The 21,125-nt window shown below is 42.7% G+C and overlaps 1 protein-coding gene across 7 annotated transcripts in view; it reads right to left on the reverse strand.

Moving 5' to 3' along the window:
- UTRN (utrophin) overlaps positions 1–21,125 on the reverse strand; it is a gene marked incomplete at its 3' end in the record, with an annotated part of 1,040,500 nt that overhangs the window by 15,671 nt on the left and 1,003,704 nt on the right. For all 7 annotated transcript variants that reach the window (XM_082249947.1, XM_082249941.1, XM_082249943.1 and 4 more), the window contains 3 exons: positions 17,371–17,529; positions 8,910–9,153; positions 4,530–4,638 (listed from right to left, as the gene is read on the reverse strand). In XM_082249947.1, the coding sequence (XP_082106073.1) occupies positions 4,530–4,638; positions 8,910–9,153; positions 17,371–17,529 (512 nt within the window). The remainder of the gene's footprint in view (positions 1–4,529; positions 4,639–8,909; positions 9,154–17,370; positions 17,530–21,125) is intronic.

Genomic DNA, 21,125 nt, shown 5'->3' on the forward strand with positions numbered 1-21,125 from the left:
TAATTCATTACAATTTACACAGTGAAATTAACACCTATTATTATGGCAAAATAAGGTTACAACAGCTGTATTAGATATAATTTGTTACAGAGACTCAGGGGCTGTTAAAAATGAGATCTGCTCTCTGCTGGATACCACACTCTTTAATGTACGCTGTGCTTTCCTTTTACAAGTCGTTTATAGAATACAGGCCACTGTGTGCAGCCGGCGGTATCTATCAGAGTAGTCTCTGCATGATGCAAAAAGAATACTACATGAAAGGAGAAGAACTAAGTCACATGACTTTGGCAGGTCATATGACCTTTCCCCCAGCCCTTTTTTTCCCATTTATTAAAATTACTGGGGATTCACTTGCTTTGCTGTCCCAATGTATACAAAGTGAAGGGCTCTTTTTTAAACACACCACTAGATTTAAAAAATATGCCTGTGTTTTTTTTTTTAAACCAGTAAGGCCGTTGTAAGACTATGGTGATGCTTTAGAAACAGGCCTCTTCAGACTATTTGTGGTTTGTAGGAACATTTTTAATCTAAAGCTCCTTTGTTATGAGAAATATTTTATTGAGCTAAAATACAGTTCAAAAATAAATGTGCAATACAATTAGCTTTTTATTGAAGTCTCCTTTTTAGGCTACGTTCACATGTGGGCGTAGCGGATTGCGGGCAGAATCACCGCGATTCTGCCCTCGATCTGGAAATCATTGCAAATCGCGGGATGCCTGTGCGATGCCCGTGATTTGCAATGGCACCCCAAATGCTGTGCGATGTTGCCGTGATTTCCGCCTGCTGAATCGCGGTAACATCGTGCAAACAGAATCGCGGGACGCATGACGCACAAAAGAAGCTCTTGTACCTTTTTTGGGCGTCATGCATCCCGTTATTCAGTTTGCGCGATGTTACCGCGATTCGGCAGGCGGAAATCGCAGCAACATTGCACAGCCTTTGTGGTGCCATTGCAAATCACGGGCATCGCACATTGCAATGCGATTTGCAATGATTTGCGGATCGCGGGCAGAATCGCAGTGATTCTGCCCGAGATCCACTACGCCCACATGTGAACGTAGCCTTAGAGATATGGGAAGAATATGTAATAACATCTTAAAGGTTTGAGACTATCACAGGAACTGAATGCCTGAATGATGATGCAAAGGCCACAAGGGGCCTACATAAGACGTAACAAGAATACAAGCAAAATATGCTGCAGTGTCAATAACAATAACATCAACATCAGGAGTTAACCCATGAGAACCATGGTTTCCACATACAATTAAACTTTGTCATCAGGCCTGCTTGCCTTTGTTTGTGTTTTTCACAAACTAGCCATGATACAGAATAAAGTCCCCGCAAACAGTATCCCACTATTCTCTCAGCAACACTGCACATTTGCATGGAAATTGGGATTTATGACCCTCATGAATTCTGCACCTAGTAATCAAAGAAAATTCAAATTTCCAATACACATAACCTGCCTTTCTGTAAGATTTCAGCAGTATTTATCACATATAGAGTTTGACTTAAAAGCATACATTATGTGCACATCATGAAAATTGCTAAGAGCATAGGCCATCCTTGTAACTTCACATACACACACACATTATATATATTATATATATATATATATATATATATATAGAGGTACGTATATACTGTATCTCACAAAAGTGAGTACAACCCTCACATTTTCGTAAATATTTTATGATATCTTTTCATGTGACAACACTGAAGAAATCACACTTTGCTACAATGTAAAGTAGCGAGTGTACGGCTTGCATAACAGTGTAAATTTGCTGTCCCCTCAAAATAACTCAACACACAGCCATTAATGTCTAAGCCACTGGCAACAAAAGTGAGTACACCCCCAATTAAAAATGTCTAAATCGGGTCCAAAGTGTCAATATTTTGTGTGGCCACCATTATTTTCCAGTACTGTCTTAACCCTCTTGGGCATGGAGTTCACCAGAGCTTCACAGGTTGCCACTGGAGTCCTCTTCCAGCCCTCCATGATGACATCACGGAACTGGTGGATGTTAGAGACCTTGTTAGATGCCCCACAGATGCTCAATAGGGTTTAGGTCTGGAGACATGCTTGGCCAGTCCATCACCTTTACCCTCAGCTTCTTTAGCAAGGCAGTGGTCGTCTTGGAGGTCGTTATCATGTTGGAATACCGTCCTGTGGCCCAATCTCTGATGAGAGGGGATCATGGTCTACTTCAGTATGTCACAGTACAAGCTGGCATTCATGGTTCCCTCAATGAACTGTAGCTCACCAGTGCCAGCAGCACTCATGCAGCCCCAGACCATGACACTCCCACCACCATGCTTGACTGTAGGCAGGACACGCTTGTCTTTGTACTCCTCACCTGGTTGCCACCACACACGCTTGACACCATCTGAACCAAATATGTTTATCTTGGTCTCATCAGACCACAGGACATGGTTCCAGTACCATGTCCTTAGTCTGCTTGTCTTCAGCAAACTGTTTGGGGGCTTTCTTGTGCATCATCTTTAAAAGAGACTTGCTTCTGGGACAACAGCCATGCAGACCAATTTGATGCAGTGTGTGGTGTATGGTCTGAGTACTGATAGGCTGACCCCCACCCCTTCAACCTCTGCAGCAATGCTGGCAGCACTCATACATCTATTTCCCAAAGAAAACCTCTGGATATGATGCTGAGCATGTGCACTCAACTTCTTTGGCCCACCATGGTGAGGCCTGTTCTAAATGGAACCTGTTCTGTTAAACTGCTGTATGGTCTTGGCCACCATGCTGCAGCTCAGTTTCAGGGTATTGTCAATCTTACTATAGCCTAGGCAATCGTTATGTAGCACAACAATTCTTCTTTTTAGATCCTCAGAGAGTTCTTTGCCATGAGGTGCCATGTTGAACTTCCAGTTACCAGTATGAGAGAGTGAGAGTGATAACACCAAATTTAACACACCTGCTCCCCAATCACACCTGAGACCTTGTAACACTAATGAGTCACATGACACCAGGGAGGGAAAATGGCTAATTGGGCCCAATTTGGACATTTTTACTTAGGGGTGTACTCACTTGTGTTGCCAGCGGTTTAGACATTAATGGATGTGTGCTGAGTTTTTTTTTTTTTTTTTTAGGGGACGGCAAATTTACACTGGTATACAAGCTGTCCACTCACTACTTTACATTGTAGCAAGGTGTAATTTCTTCAGTTTTGTCACATGAAAAGATATATTAAAATATTTACAAAAATGTAAGGGATGTACTCACTTTTGTGAGATACTGTTTATATATTTATATATATATATATATATATATATTAATGACATCGGCTGTATGTTTGGGGTCATTGTTCTGCTGCAGAAAAAAAATTGGTGCCAATGTAACCTCTCCCTGATGGTATGGCATGATGGATGAAGTAAAAACCATAAAACAAGATCCAGAGATACTCACCACCATCCAGTATATTGAGCTGGAGGGTGGTACTCCCACAATCTTTTCTTACCATACAGTCACATGCGGACTGGGGAGCCTTAGCAACCTATATGCAAGACTATGATGGATAAGTATCTGTCTGTATTTCTCAACATTGAGGACACCATTGATTCTGACCAAATCTCCAACTCCATTTGCGGTTTCAAATTTTGCCTCATCAGTCCAGAGCACCTGCTGCCATTTTTCTGCGCCTCAGTTCCTATGTTTTTGCTTAGCCTATTTTCCATGTCCTAGGCACAAAAACATATGAACTGGGGTGCAATAAAAGCAGCAGGTGCTCTGGACTGATAAGTCAAAATTTAAAATATTTAGCTGCAGCAAAAGGCAGTTTGTTTGCAAAGGACTGGGGATCGGTACAATAATGAGTATCTGCAAGCAACAGTGAAGCATGGTGAAGGTTCCTTGCAAGTTTGGGGCTGCATTTCTGCAAATGGCGTTAGAGATTTGGTCAGGATTAATGGTGTCCTCAATGCTTATGCATCATGCCATACGATCAGGGAGGCATGTGATTGGCCCCAAATGTATTCTACAGTAGGACAATGACTATGAACATACAGCCAATATCATTAAGAACTATCTTCAGTATGAAGAAGAACAAGGAGTCTTGAAAGTGATGGTTTGCCTCCCACAGAGCCCTGATCTCCTCATCAAGTCTGTTTGGGATTACATGATGAGACATAAGGATCTGAGGAAGCCTACATCCACAGAAGATATGTGGTTAGTTCTTCAGGATGTTTGGAACAACCTACCTGCTGAGTTCCTTAAAAAACTGTGTGCAGGTGTACCTAAAAGAACTGAAGAACTGATGCTGTTTTGAAGGCAAATTTGTTGGTCACACCAAATATTGATTTGATACAGACTTCTTTTGTGGTCAATTACTTTCCATTTTGTTAATTGATAAAAATAAACTAGTAACATTTCTATTTCTGAAAGCATTCTAAATTTACAGCATTTTTTCACATCTGCCTTAAACTTCTGCACAGTACTGTGTATGTATGTATATATATATATATATATATATATATATATATATATAAAATCATTTAGATCAGCCTCTCACCTGTCTGTTGAAACTGTGAACTGTAGTGGTCAGCTGTATATTGTGGGGCTGGCGGCTGCATTAAGACTGTAGACAAAGAGACTCCATTCACCCTGGATTCTGAGTCAGGCTATGAACAAAGTAAAATAAAATCACGTTAGATGAACATGTATGTTAGGGAAAACAAATAATACCACCCAAGAATTATCTGCAATGATTCCTTCCTGTACTACTACTTTTACAACTGCCTATAACATACATTTACAGAATATTAATAAGTCTGGATGATGCATCAACCTTCTGGACACATCTAAATATTTATGGATATTAACAGGAGCGGGAACTAGGAACATTCCATGTATTAGCAAAAACATGTTTATGTGTTCCTGAGAAATTTAATTCAACATCATGACCTGCCAGTTTTTCATTTCTGATTCGAAATGATCACAAGCCACAGAGTACCATGGGAATGTCTAAAAAAAGAACCACTTTAATGAAGGCTTGTTACATTGCAAAAGAAGGTTGCTAGGTACAGATTATTTTCAATAAATAGAGATCAAATGGTGAAGCAGATTGTTCTTAAAGGGGACCTAGACTCATGCAATCTTATATACAAAACACCCTTCAGCACCTGTTTTGGAAAATTAAACACATCAATATGAAGTGCTGACTGCCAAAAACAAGCTGTTAGTAAACTTTGCAACCTTCAGTGCTACATGAAACTTGTCAAACACCTGCTGGAGCTTGCTAACAGCTGGTCTAACCTGATAGCTGGCATTTCACTTATCAATTACATGTATGCTACAGTCTCTAAACCCAGCAGTTTTTGTTTTCCTAACTCCCCCAGACCATAGTTTTATTCCTTATTGATCCTGTCAGTAGATCTTTTGGTAGCACATTTCCTGTAGTAGGCAAAGCTGTCCACCATCGTCAGTTACAGGGTTAAGAAAAATCAAAAAACATTGACTGGGGTGCTTTAATTTATATTGATTAAAGCGTAAGTACAGCCTAATACCTTAATTTCTCCCCTGCAATCATTATTGTGAACTGAGTTCAGCCTTATGTGTCAAAATGAAAAAAATCCTTTTTTTCTACCTTTATTTTGCAGTATTCAGTGCGGTCACTTGACTTCAATCCCTCTTCCTGCTGAGTCCAAGAGCAGCAAGTGGGTGTGGCTACTGAAAGCTAGTGACATCACTTCCAGGGAGGGAGACTGTTCCTGTGTAGCCAGCGGGCGTATATAGAATGGGAGGAGCTGCTCATGGGTTCCCGCCCAGTATCCACACAGGACGGGGGGGGGCACATATACAGTATAGCTGTGCTGGGCTATGAATGAAGACAACCATAGGAGAAGGAAGCCTGGACACAGGGGGGACTGTCAGTGTGGCTGGAAGTGCTTTGGTGTCTCAGCTCACAGTCTACAATCATCATAGTAAAGGCAACCACTCTAAGTCTATGTTTCCACTAGTGCGACTTGTCATGCAACTTTGGACACACTAAGTCGCATGACAAGTACCAACCCATTGATTTCAATGGCACCTGTTCCAATCTATGCGATTTAGAAAATCAGCGACTTTGAATAGGTACCTACACTACTTTAATGCAACTTTTGATGCGACTTTGATCCAGAGAGTGTAAAGTTGGATCAAAACTGCACTCTAGCTCAGTGGCTAAGTTTCCACTAGTGCAACTCCAAAGTTGTGCGATTTAGAGTGCGACTTTGAGTGCATCTTTGATCAAACTTATTTTCTCCCTGGATCAAAGTTGCATCAAAGTAGTGCAGGCCCCTTTTCAAAGTCGCATAGATGGAAACATGTGCCATTGAAATCAATGTTATGTGATGCTGGAACCATGAAGAGTGGACATAACATACTTCCAATGCCTGCCCTTCCTCTGTCTCTCAGGAGAAGCTGCTAGCATAAATGAGGCTATGAAGACAGGAGGAGATCATGGTGAAGGATAGGAGGGATGAGAAGGTCTAGGCATGCCTGTCTAAGAAAGACCGGCAACCTTTTCAGGAAGTGAAAGACAGCTTAGCAAATTCAGATAAAGAGAGACAGCATTGTCGGTGGAGAACAGGAAGAAGCTGTTTGTCTAGTTTAGATAAGAATTTCTAAGCTAGATAAGCAGCTAGCCAGAAAATGAATAATATCAAAGATAAAGATATTTAACATACTATTAATAGGAAAAATTTCATTTTTGACTGGAGTTACCCTTTAAACCTTTTTTTCCAAAAGGAAAGTGATAGCAGCAGTTAGACATTATATTACTTGACTTTTACTTGAAGTTATTTTAAAACTATAGGTCAGTCTAAAACAACAGTGGGGAGACTTGTGAAAATCAAAAACTGCTGTGTTAATGCTATAAACACACTGCATAATTTATGTAATTTTATTAGGCCCATAGTTACAATGTAACAACTTCAAAAAAGTGATTTTAATGCTGCTAAAAACAAGGCATTGTTTGTTTGTTTTTTGACACCAGTAGCAGAGCAGTTTTTTGTATTGGCCACCAGTACAAGAAGGAAATATATAATTTGAAATCTATATTTTCCCACTGATTTCTAACCAAGTTTTGCAACTTAGGCTACTGTATATATCTTTTTTACTATTTAGTGCAGTCTTTTTTACCTAGGGTGCCTTCAAGTTTCTTTACAGTGCCTTGGCAAAACGCAAAAAAAATTACTCGAAAATTGCGTACAAGCCAGTGGGTAGATCAAGTCTGCCTTTTAGTTACACAAAGCCACAGTTTTTCATTGCGCACCATTCTAGCACAACCTTCTAGCCGCCAGCCTCCTAACAATCAATGGCGCTATCAGTTGATAAAGTGGACGTCAGGCACTTGCACAGCATCCTTGCTTTGCCCTCCCTTGCCCCTTTCTGTCAGCACTAGGGTCATCTAAGCTGAGTCAGGGAGAGTAACTGAGGGAAAAGAGAAACATTAGAATACTAGTCAGTACCAGTGTGCAAAGAAGTGTTTTCCTTTGTAAGAATAAATCACCTCTATTGTGTGTTCTATGTGTGTGTGTATTTTGCTGTGTTATGTAAAACTATTAGTTTATGTTTTTACATTTTAGAATGGGGTGCAGAAATTTAAAGGTTGCCTTGACTGAAAAAAGGTTGAGAAACATTAATTTAGTCTATCCAGGTGAATTATACCTTGTTTTTTTAAGGACAAATGGGGTCCTTATTTATGGTAAATGTTATCAGTAATCTCCTGACTTTTTTTCTTATCAAGGGAAAACATTTTTACACTTAACACTTTTAAACTTTTTACATTTTAGCGTTATATTCCTTGCCATAACCATCACCCACTGCTAAAAAAAAAAAAAAAAAAATAAAAAATATAAAAAGAAAGATTACATTTTCACGTTCCTGACATGCATAAGGATACTACATATGTTTGCATTGTGAGAACGAGAATTTTTTTTTACTTTTCTAGAGAGCCCCCTCACAGACATTCTGCAGAGAAGGAAATGCGCTGGAAAGTTCTCAGAGTAATCACTGTAATTGGCTATAGCAGTGAACATGCAACTGGGAGCCAATTTCACCAGCTCACGATTGGTACTCAGTGACCAGAAGCTATTGGTTACAGGTTGGTCTCAGTGCTGGGAGCATGTGATCCACCAACACAAACACAAGTATGCATATATGTGGCAGCACGCATAAGGCCCAATCTGTGTTGTCACATATACAGTATGCATAATGTAGGCCCTAATGCATTAAAGGGTAAATTAAGTTTGATATACATAGATTTAAAAACAAATGCTGCTAAAACAGTAAATCCAAAAGTAACCTAAACACCGCAGGAAATTATCTACATGTTGATCTAAAGCTGAATTTGATTACTCTGGAAAATGTGGGCACATAATGCAAACTGAACCAAATACATAATAAAGCCCACTCCTTACAAATGATGACCCGTATAGATCTTTACTGTTAGGTTGATAAAGTTTTGAAATAGAACTATAAAAAGCTTTGCTTAAAATAATGTGAATAGTGTTGTATAAGAAGACTTGCACCTTTGGGGGTCCTAAATCATATCTAAAACCAACATTTTATTAGCTTTGTATTGTTCAGAGGTAAAAATGTTTAGAACATCTCTCAAGTCTTAATTAATGTCTGTGTGATACTGATCTGGTTTATCCTTACTGATTAATAATACACTGATATGTTTTTTGTACTTTGGATTTGTGACCTTGTGTCTATATATATGAAAGTATCTATGGATGCAAAGACATCACCTCACTAGTTTTCCCCTGTAGAACTGCCCTCTAAAGTTCCAATTGTTTAGTTTCTTTTTATAATTTAGAGATTCATTATGAGTACCTTCATGTGTATACTCAGATGTTTAAATGCAAAGCCACAAAAGTCAATTTATAAAATATATATTGTTTGATACCTGCTCCAATAACTGGCGAAGCCGTTGAAGTTGGGACTCTAGTTGCTTGTTATGATCTTCCAGAATTTGCATCCTGGCTTCCAGTCGGCCTTTGTGCTGCCTTAGTAGTTTTGCCTCAGCAATAAGTTCTGCATCCTCAGATGTATGCTGCAGGGATGCCAGAGAATCGGGGGGTGAGGATGGAGGGCTCAGCCCTCTTTTCAAGTGCTGTGCTTTCAGTTGTTCATATTCAATCCTCAAATTCCTAAGAAAATGTATATTTTGCATGTCATATACAAAAGAGTCAATCTGAATCAACAGCGCTTAAAGTTTATTTTCCGACATCAGTGGATTATTATAGCTCTCATAGACTAGGACAGTAATATGCTAACAGGGGATTCAAAGACCAGCTCCCCTACAGTTTGTTTCTCGAATATCTATGCTACTTTCTGAAAGGGAGTAGGGGGCTTTAAAAAGGTAGACTTTGCACTTTAGATCCACTTTATCTGCTTCCAAGCTGCTACAGTATATATATATATATATTTGCAGTACAGTCAAAATAACTCAACACGCAGCCATTAATGTCTAAACCACTGACAACAAAAGTGAGTACACCCCTAAGTAAACATGTCCAAATTGAGCCCAATTCGCCACTTTCCCTCCCACATGTCATGTGACTCGTTAGTGTTACAAGGTCTCAGGTGTGAATGGGGACCAGGTGTATTAGATTTGGTGTTATCGCTCTCACTCTCTCATTCTGGTCACTGGAAGTTGAACATGGCACCTCATGGCAAAGAACTCTCTGAAGATCTGAAAAAAAGAATTGTGGCTCTACATAAAGATGGCCTAGTCTATAAGAAGATTGCCAAGACCCTGAAACTGAGCTGCAACACAGTGGCAAAGACCATACAGGGGTTTAACAGGACAGGTTCCACTCAGAGCAGGCCTCGCCATGGTTGACCAAAGAAGTTTAGTGCACATGCTCAGCGTCATATCCAGAGGTTGGGAAATGGACGTATGAGAACTGCCAGCATTGCTACAAGCAGACTAAGGACATGGATTACTGGAACCATGTCCTGTGGTCTGATGAGACCAAGACAAACTTATTTGGTTCAGATGGTATCAAATGTGTGTGGTGGCAGCCAGGTGAGGAGTACAAAGACAAGTGTGTCATGCCAACATGTACTGTGACATACTGAAGCAGAGCATTATCCCCTCCCTTTGGAGACTGAGCCGCAGCGCAGTATTTCAACATAACAACCCCAAGCACACCTCCAAGACGACCACTGCTGAGGGTAAAGGTGATGGACTTTTGTGAGATACTGTATATATATATATATATATATATATATATATATATATATATATATCCATGTCGGAAAGCGGTTATACCAGTATCATGGCTTTTCTGTAAAAGTGATACAAGCAGTTCTACAGCCTCTCTCTGGGACAATTGGGAAGCCCAGGACTGCTGTATCCTGTGTGGCTGGTTGAGTACAGAGATGGAGAAGGTACATTTGCACTTTGTCCTCCTCTGTGTCGAATGAATACAAGTCACGTCCGGTTTCAGTTACTGGCTAGTAATATAAGTGGCCAATTTTGGTTTGATGAGATGCTTTTTGAGGGCAGAGGAAAGATCTGAAATCTAATAGACTCTAGATTTCTACTCAAAGAGCAGCTGTCACTGCCCCTGCTATCACGAGGGATGTTGTTCATCCTGAATGATAGCAATAAAGTTGATTTAAAAAAATCAAAGACACAGTGTAAAAAACTGAATTAAAATAAATACAATTCTGTAAAAAGTTTTTAAAGTGCCCCAACAACACCCCCCCCCCGTAAGTGTGAATACGTACAGTACATAGGTCCCACATGCATATTTAAACAGTGTGATTGTACACACGTTGGGTATCTATGTTGTTGAGGTAAGGGCTCTTGGGGGACCTAACCATCAATTTCAGGACTCCTTGCTCTTCTTTACTCCAAAGAAAGTTCTCAATTACATTGGCTGTATGTTTGGGGTTGTTCTCCTGCTGCAGAATACATTTGGGGTCAATCACACCCCTACCTGATGTTATGGCATGACGGATAAGTATCTGCCTATATTTCCCAGCATTGAGGACACCAATGATTGGGCAAGGATCGTAGACGCAGTGATCAGCCAAGGAAACTTAATACAGCAGATGAAAGGCACATCATACTTCCCACTGGAAGAGGTCCAGCAATGCCATCAGCACAGAACTGGTGAAAACCTGTGGGACCCTGGTACACCCATCTAGTCTGGTCAGAAGTGGTCTTTGTGGAAGAATTGCAGCCAAAAACCCATATTTCTAACGTGGAAACAAGGCTAAGAGGCTCAACTATGCATAAAAACATGGGAACTGGGGTGCAGAAAAAGGGCAGCAGATGCTCTGGACTGATGAGTTAAACTTTGAAATATTTGATTGTAGCAAGAGGCAGTTTGTTCACCGAAGGGCTGGAGAAAGGTACAATGAGTGTCTGCAGACAACAGTGAAGCATGGTGGAGGTTACTTGCAAGTTTGTGGCTGCAATTCTCCAAATGGAGTTGGAGATTTGGTCAGAATTAATGGTGTCCTGATCTTCTTAACCATTAGGTTATACTGCCCTCTACAGGAGTAGGACACTAGGCAGAAAAACAATTCTGGCTACACCTATGGGCAGTCCCAGGGGTATACTTCCTCTCTCTGCTCTCTGTTTTGTTACAAGCAGTGTCAGAAGAATTACAACTCCACAGAGGGGTGAGTGCTGTGAACATCGTTAATGAACATCAGAGAAATGGATTTTACTGTAAGTCAAAAATCCCATTTTCTCTTTCGTTCATTGACGGACACAGCTCCTGATCTTCTTAACCATTGGGACATTTTAAAGCAGTGTTAAACATGAGGGGTGGGAACAGCAAAAAATAAATTTCCAAGGCTATTCATAGCCAACTAGGTAAATAGGAGCTTAACCAAAACCACTGGAGCTCACCTGAAAAAAACAATACACCCTCAAAGAAGACCAGGTCCTGTAAACAGCAGCCTGCAAAACCTTGCGGCCAAAGGAAGCATCCGCAGATGCCAACACATCCACTTTATAGAACTTTGTGAAAGTGTGCACCGCTGACCGGGTGGCCGCCTTGCAAACCTGCGTCACTGAGGCCTGACGACGAAAGGCCCAGGAGACACTGAGCGCCCGAGTAGAGTGCCCCTTGACAGGGAAAGGAGGAACCTAACCCTTGAGGGAATAGGCCCGACTCACCGTTTGTCTAATCCATCTTGAAATGGTCCCAGAGCAAGCGGACAACCCTTTCTGTAAGCACAAATAGTGAGTCTGATTTCCTAAAAGACTCTGTAGCTGCTAGGTACACCCCTAATTGCCCGGACCACATTTTGACCTGGGACACAGGGAAGGCAACACAATGTCTTAATTCAAATGAAAATCAGAGATAACCTGAGGAAGGAACGACGGACAGGGCTAAAAACCATCTTATCACTGTGAACCACCAAGTAAGGTGAACGACAGGGTAACACTGCTAATTCCGACACCCTGCGCGCAGAGGTGAAAGCCCCCAAAAAGGCCACCTTCTGGGACAGTGTAAACAGGGGAATCCACCGAAAAGTCTTTAAAAGGAGGCTTCTGGAGGACTGAGAGCACCAAATTGAGGTCCCAAGGTGGCAACAGAGACTGCACTGGAGGGGTCAAGTGCCTAACTCCCTGAAGAAAAGTATGCACCAAGGAGTAAGTGGCCAAGGGCTGTTGAAAGAAGACTGCTAAGGCCAGCACCTGACCCTTGATAGTACTAAAGGCCAGTTTCTGCTCAACCCCCCCCCCCCCCCCCCCGTTAAAGGAAGATCTGAGCCACCGAAAAAAGAGCGATGAACCCCAAGAGACCACACCAGGCAGAAGTAGATTTCCTAGCTTTTAACAGCGTTGGACTCGCCGACTCAGACAAACCTCTATCCATCAGCACCTGGCGTTCAACAGTCAAGCCGTCAAAGCCAGCGACTGTAAAGCAGGCTGGAAGATTGGTCCTTGGGACGGCAGATCCTCCATGAGATGAAGCATCCAATGATTGTCAGCAACCAGCCGCACAAAAACTGAATACCAAGCGCTTGTGAGGCCAGTCCGGGGCCACTGAGATGACCAGAATCCCTTCTGCCTTGATCCTGCCTAGAAGTCTTGGCAGAAGCTTGAGAAGAAAAAAGGCGTAAATCAGATGATACTGACCCCACGGGGCCACCATCGCATCTGTGGCATCCGCCAGAGGATCCTGTGACTGAGCCACAAATTTTTGCACCTTTCTGTTGAGCCGGGATGCCAACAGATCCACTTAGGACTCAGACAACTGAAACACCTCTCGATGAAGGGACCACTCCCCTTGGTCCAACGCCTGCCGACAGAGGTAATCCGCCTGCCAGTTTTCTACCCTGGGAATGTGTACGGCGGAGAGAGCTGGAACGAACCATTCTGCCCACCTTAGAATGCCGGCTACCTCCAGAGCTGCCAGGACACTTCTTTTGCCCCCCTGGTGATTGACATAAGCCACGGCTGTGGCATTGTCCAATTAAATGCACACTGGACATCCCTGAAGACGATCCGTCCAATGTTCCAGGCACAGTCTGATCTCTCTGAGTAACAAGACATTGATCGGTAGTCTGGACTCTTCCAGTGTCCAGACCCCCTGAGCAGAAATTTTGCAGGGGACGCCTACCCAGCCGGACAGGCTGGCATCTGTGGTGACCACTGTTCAATACAAGGGGAGGAAAGATTTGCCAAGCAGAAGCACTGAAGAATGAAGCCACCATATCAGGGACCCTTTAGTTCCCCGGCTAAGCCTTATCTGATTGTCCAGAGACTGCGGGTTTCTTGTCCCATTTGGCCAGAACCTCCCTTGCAGGGATCTCGTATGGAACTGTACAAACAGAACCGCCTTGAAGGTACACACCATCAGGCCCAGCATCCGCATGCAAGTCCGGAGGGATTACCATCTGCTGGACAGCAGGAGACGAATTACAGCCTGCAGTTTATTTAGTTTGCCAAATGAGGGAGCACTCTGGCGGGACCAGAGTCAGACCCAGATAATCGAGCTTTGTGGACAGAACCAGAGCAGACTTCTGAAAATTCAGAATCCAGCCAAACACCCTCAATTTCGTATGGTGATTTCCAGGGTTTCAACCAGAGCAGTAGGAGACTCTGCTCACAGAAAGAGGTCGTCCAAGAAGCCCAGTACCGTGATCCCCAATTGGCGTAACAATGCTAGCACCGGGGCCAACACTTTCGTGAAGACCTGAGGAGCAGAAGCGAGACTAAAGGGTAATGCCACAAACTGATAATGCTCCTCTCCCACTGCAAAGCGGAGGAAGCGCTGGAGACCGACACATATTGGAATGTGAAGGTAAGTGTCCTTGATGTCGAAGGAAGCAAGAAAAATCCCCCTGATGAAGGAAAACCATCACCGTGCGAACGGACTCCATTCTGAACTTCTGCACCCGCACAAAGTAGTTCAGCGTCCTGAGGTCCAGAATTGGATGGACCCTGCCTTCCTTCCTGGGGACTGTAAACAGGTTTGAGTAAAACCCCTGAAAACGTTCTTAAGTCAGAACTGGGACTATTGCCCCAGTAACCTAAAAGGTCTTGCACTGCCCCAAAAAGAGCCTGTAAGTGGACCGGGGACAGTCGCACGTTGGAAGGAAGAATCTTACCGGAGGGTAAGAGCAAAATTCGATCTTGTAGCTGGACCGAATTACCTCCTTGACCCACTTGTCTTGTACCAGGGGAGTCCACGGGTCTGGGAACCAGCAAAGACATCCCCCCACCCCAGATACGGGTGAGGGCGCACTTGACTTGCCAGAAGAAGTTTGCTTGGATCCTCCAGAGGAGGCCCCGAAAGGCTCTGATCCCTTGTCAGTCGACCTTGAGGGATGAAAAAACTGCTTATGAGTTGAGAAGGAGGGCCCACATCTGCAACTAGGGTCCTTGCCCTTAGTAGCCTGCGGAAGAAAGGTACTCTTCCCCCCCTTTGAGACCTTTATTGATGTCATCCACGGTAGCACCAAACAGGTGATCTCCTTGAAAGGGAAGATCAGTCAAGGCCTTTTTGGAAGTCTGGTCCTGCAGACCAGCATTTGAGCCAAACGACATGCCGAAGGACTACTTCCCTAATAGAGAGCTGAGGCCCTAGGGCAACCGCATCCAAAGAGACATCACAGAAAAACTGCAGCCCCTGGACCAGCTGGTCCGCCAGCTCAGCAAAGGCAGGGGGGAGCTACTTCCCTTCCAGGTCACTGCGTAAAAGCCTAGCCCATTCAGTCAGAGTCTGCGACACCAGGGTAATGGTGAATACCGGCCTCAGTGCCGAACCAGCCAGTGTGTACATATTGCAGGCCACAGCCTCTGCCTTCCTGTCAGCTGAGTCCTTAAAGGCCGGGGACTCTTCAACCGGAATCATGGTTTCCTTGTTCAATCTGGAAACACCACTGGTGGAACAGTCCAATTCTTAAGAAGGGACTTCTCATAGGGGTATCACCTAGCAAAATCGCTTAGGGTCCCAAAGGTGAAGCTTTGGTTGTCCCCACTATTTACTGCCAATTCTGTCAAAATAGGAGGGTAAAAGGAAACACTTTTTCCGCTTTTTTCCGCTCTGGATGGCTTGTGAATGCCAAATGGAACCTCCACCGCAGCTTCAGCTGCGTTCCTCCATCTTTAAGGTCTCATGCACAGCTACAATCAGTGCATCCTCCAGCGTCTTTTCGTACGCGGTTGCAGAAGTGGAGTAATCCTCCTCACTATCTGAGGATACAGGGAGCGTGGTCGCAGACCCAGCAGGGTGATCCACATCCTGCGATGGTCAAATCCGATTCAGGATCTGAGGAGACTGATGAGGCAGGGGAATGCGGGGGGTGCTTTTTGCCAGCCCATCACCCAAATGCCACCTTCACCCGGGACACAAAAGACTCCAGGACCGCCGTCAGTGCATCGATGGATGGATGAGATCTGGAGGGCCACGCAGCCTCGGAGAGGGGATCAGATGAGGAGATGTGCTCCGAAGACTCAATGAGTCACCAGTGGGACCCCACAAAAAAGTGTAAAACACTGCTAAGGGACAACCCTCACTGCTCTGGCAGCCCACCCAGTTGCCAGCTACAGAGCACCAATCGATCCTCAGTAGAGAGGGAGAGAACCCCACCAGACTCACCACCCTGCAGAAACCAGGCACCGCAGCTACCAGGAGAATCTGCACTGCATGAAGGGTGATCAGTAAATTAAAAGATCCAAGAGTCAGCACCAGGGGATAAGGAGGGGCTCCCACTGCTGAAATCGCCACCCAGAGGGCTCCACTGTCATGGCTGCCGCTATATTCAATAGAAAACCACCAAAAATGTCCACCTTACTACACAAACATGGCCCCGGTACATTAAGCGCACAGGCTACAAGAAAATGGCAGCCTCGTGCGACACCAGGAGGGATCCCTAGGCCTCAGAAAATGTAACAGGCAGGAAGGGGGGCCCTGGCAGAAGCCCCCACCAGGTACAGCCCCCCACAGCCCATTGCCCGGTCGCCAGTGGCACACCCCCCCACCCCCATCACAGCACCCTGCCCCCACCATAGGCAGTGGACCAGGCCACCCCACAGCTTCAGTGAAGAAGGGGGGGGTGGCAATATGGCCGGCAGGGACCACCAGGCCGATGGGGGGGGTGCCTAACGGGAAGGAGAGGAACCCGGGGGTCTGACCGTCCCATGTCCACCCCACAACCCTCCAGGGGGGACAGTTGCTTACCATATCAGGAACTAGGCAGGCACCGCTCCAGACAAAACCTCCTCTCCATCAAAATGGGGGGCTGTCGGCCAGGAGGAACGTTGTGACTCAGGCCGAGACCCGGTCGTATGTGACCTCGTGAGTCATGTAACTCGCAGGCCAGCCCCCATCTGGTGGGGCTAGGTCGTTGCCGACCTAGCACGGAGCTGAGGTCTGCGCATGCTCGCTGGCCAGACTGGGGTGACCACTGAATCTAGATTATCCAGCCTGTCGCCCAGGTAGTTGATTGTAGATCTCACAGGAAAAATTTCAGGAGAAAAGAATTCTATCAAAAAATAAAAATTTGCCAGGACCAGAGATCCCAGCAAGGAACTAGGCCCTTACTCCCGACTAGGCGGAAAAAAACTGAGTACCTATAGCAGAGAGAGGGAGTATATCCCCTGGGACTGCCCATAGGTGTAGCCATAATTTTTTTTCTGCCTAGTCTCCTACTCCTCTAGGGGGCAGTATAACCCAATGGTTAAAAAGATTAGGAGCTGTGTCCATCAATGAATGAAAGAGAAAATAGATTTTGGATTTGCACACACTATAAAAGTGATGTCACCATCATACTAACCATGCAATAATGTAATCACTGCATCTGGGTTTAGGAACCAAAACGTTTATTTCTCTAAATTAGCAGTTTTGAGTTTTAAATACTTCTCATTCAGAGATCTTGACACATACCTTTGTTCTTCCTCTAGATCAGCAATGATCTGTTCCAATTCTCCTCGTTCTTCTCGTTCTACTGACTTTAGGATCTGAGAAGGACTTTGTGGCTGACCTAAAGGTGATTCTCCTCCCAAGGTGTGACAGTATTGCTGGATAAGAGCATGCTCATCATCTCTGCAAATGTAAATCAAATATTTATAGGCATAGCAATGTACTTTAAAACACTTCAAGGCCAAAAGTTAGTTAAACAGAATTCATTTTCCTGTATCCAGGTAATCCTAGTATGTTGTAGTTTGTGCACAATTTTTGGATGCTTATACACCACCGAGATGTGTACATATATAAATCTCTATAGCTTGTGTGAAATGCAACACTGGGAAAATTCTTATAACGTGGAGATTCTAAACTCCTTTTGTAAATTAGCTCAAACATGGTAGAGGTATTTGAGAGACAGAACTAAAGAAATCAACAAAATAATATATGCTCCAAATATTTTGGAAAGGGATTACAGACCACTATCCTAATACTTTTACTTTAAAATATTTTTGAAAGAGAAATAGTTTACTTTTAGATTCTACTTTAATGTACTATTCTATTATACAGATATAAGTAACATTTTGCCTTCAGGTATTTGTTAGGCATCATACTAAACTGAAGCAAAACAAAGATCCTAATATTGCAAATTAAAAAAATCTTAGCTCAGCACTGAAAATTGTTTTTTTTAAATCCTTTATTGTTGACTAAATTAGAAAACCTGTACCCTCTTTTCAAGATAAGTTGACTGCATTCATATTAATTTTAAGTATTTGTCAACTAGGTTCCTGAATCAAATGTCTTGAGTTATCAATGTGAAAAGTGCTTCCTAGATAAATATGCATTTCCCAAGATCCATATCTTCTAATAAAATGACATTATGAAGAGGTGCTTTATTACACATACAATGAAGGAATGGATAGAGTAGAGTTATTAGGTGCTGAGAATTCAATAAAATTTGAGAAATGCATAAGGTAGTGTCAGAAACACTGATCTCCTGATTCTATCTGGGGAGAATTAAATAGCACTCTTAATGAATCAGGGAAAATTAAATTACTGAAATCATTTAATTACAGAAAAAGTGCTTCTAGTTAAAATACCAAACCATATTTTTTTCAACGAAATGATAAATTATAGTTAGGGCTCATTTATGCATTCTATGCATGAAGGTAAAAAACCTTCTGTGTGCAGCAGCCCCCCAAATACTTATCTGAGCCCCATAGCGATCCAGCGATGTGTACAAGAGCCTCCGCTCTCTGGGAACTCTGACTCCTTATTGGCATGCAGAGCAGTGGGAAGGGAGTAAGCCTGCTTGGGTGCCCCTCTAGCAAGCTGTTTGCTCTGGGGCCACTTGGCAGGAGGGAGGGGCCCGGATCGCAAGAAGAAAAAGACCTAAGAGGAGGATTGGGGCTGCTCTGTGGAAAACCACTGCACAGAGCAGCTAAGTATGGCATGTTTGTTATTTTTTAAACTTGCCTGGAGTCCAGCGTTCTCTTCTACAAGGATGATTCCTCACAGGACCGTGGATCTCCATAACTGCCATCTTGGATTTTGGAGCTGGCTGTGACTTCCTGATGTCTCACAGTCAGGTCCATCACTGTGCAATTTGTGACACACAGCAGTACCTAGAGACTGGCCCTACAGGCTCCTGAAACATGTGACATGTTCCCAGGAAGTGGCAGATGGGGGGTAGGGGGGTCAAACTGACATCATATTTGCTTATGTGAGGATGAAAGAGCTAGTGGTAGAGGGACGCTGGACATGGATTTTTACAGCTCATCAGAATACATAGTCATTACTTGAGCCCAATCAGCCTGTATTCGGCAGCTCACCATGAAGATGAGGAGATCACCCAGAAGACAACATTCAATTGAGTTGAGAAATCCACAAGTAATACGTCAAATGAAAAATCCTTAGGAGTTCAAAGTAATTATTGTTCAGCTGCTTACAACACAGTCCCGTGCCCCTTCTACTGTAAACACCAGTACTAACGTTTACAACGCCATCTGACTGCAGATCAGTCTGCTAAGGAGTATCTTTGAGTCCATTTACCATTCTGCCATTCACTATGAAGGGAAATTGTAGCCTCTGAAATGTGTGGGATATCTTTTCCCTTATTTTTTACCAGTTAAACAATAAAAACTTTGGACTCCTATAGATTTTTTTCAATTGGCGCTCTCTTTGACCTATTAAACTAGACTAGGATTAAGGAAGTGGGAGCAAATACAACTAAAAAAAGATAATCGCTCCCAGATAAAAAATGCCATTATGTAACAGGCTAAGGGGGAGGGAAAGGATAATGAACACTTTCATTTTCGGGTGAAGGTCCACATTGACATGGTGCTTATGATTAATGACTTTGAGCACCTATGAACAGCATCTTTACCTGTCCTGTATATGATAGAATTCCATACTTATTTGCTTCAAACCTTCATAAAAGTGGTTATGTAAAAGTTAAAAAAAACTAAATTGAAAAAAGACATGCTTAAATAAACGAAAATGCACGTGAATGCAGGTATAATGAACTATATATAGTGTGCCTCAAGTAAATAAAGTAAGTTGGAAAATAAGGGGGAAGGCAGGTAATATGATGCTAGGGAAACACTCTTGTATGCAGTTTACCAAAATTATATATATTTTTTATTTTCTTTCTTCACGTACATGCTAAGGAAAACTCCTTGGGTGAAGGAGTCTTTAAATGGGTAATACATTCTCAGGTACTGCTGTGACACATTTTGGATTTACCCAGTCTATACCAGTAATACACAGGGTCATTTTAAGACATGGCTGGGCTAAGGGCAAACAATACTTTAGTGGGGCTTTGATAGCACACTGTCTAATAAGGCTGCAGTGGAGATAATAATAATCAATACTCATGGTGGAACTGCTTGTGCTACAAATGTTTGAAAACAAATAATGAGAATGCCCAAATGTTTGGCCAGTCTATGCCTTTTGTGCCTACTCAATTGATGAACCAGTGCCCATAGCATGCCAGCCCACAATGAGGTACAAAACAACCGGGCATGCAAGTCTGACTATTCATCAATGACTATGGACAGTTTTATGGTGAATTCTGCTATACCTACTGCTAACAATATCTAATTTGTCGACGAAGGCATTAGTGTTAAATGTCCATCTATTATTCACTGCTGGCCTAGTGCATAATGCTTTAGTAATTTTATAAGATACTATTATAACCATTCTAATCATATTTCCACCTTTAATTTAATTCAACAGTTCTTAGAAATGTGAATGAAGAACCTAACAAGAGGCAGTCACAGTTTAGCATTTACTTGTAATGCTGTCACTTAATATTGTGGTAAAGATTTTGATCCATCAAGATTAAGATAAGAAAAAACATTCTTATCATTAACCTATTATTCAGTGCACTAAATGTTCCACTTCAAATGGCCACTTACTTGCTAAACAAAATGTGTAAAGAGCTTTATAATATTCCCAGATGATTAATTTAGAATTCATGAATATGTATTCTAAAAATCAAATTAAAAAATACACAGTCAGTAGAAAATCCTAATGAGGTGACACTGGCTTCTACACATTGTAGAAACCCCACTGCAGCCAATCTGATAGAATTAATTAAAAGAAATACATATATTTTAGCTTATTTACCTATTTTTAATGTTGTAAAAAATACGATCAGTTCTTTTCTCATTATACTGTATATACACTCCCTGACCACTTTATTTGGTACACCTGTATATACAATATCTCACAAA

This window comes from Pelophylax lessonae, assembly GCF_965119305.1.
Source record: "Pelophylax lessonae genome assembly, chromosome: 3".
In the NCBI taxonomy this organism is placed as follows: domain Eukaryota; kingdom Metazoa; phylum Chordata; class Amphibia; order Anura; family Ranidae; genus Pelophylax; species Pelophylax lessonae.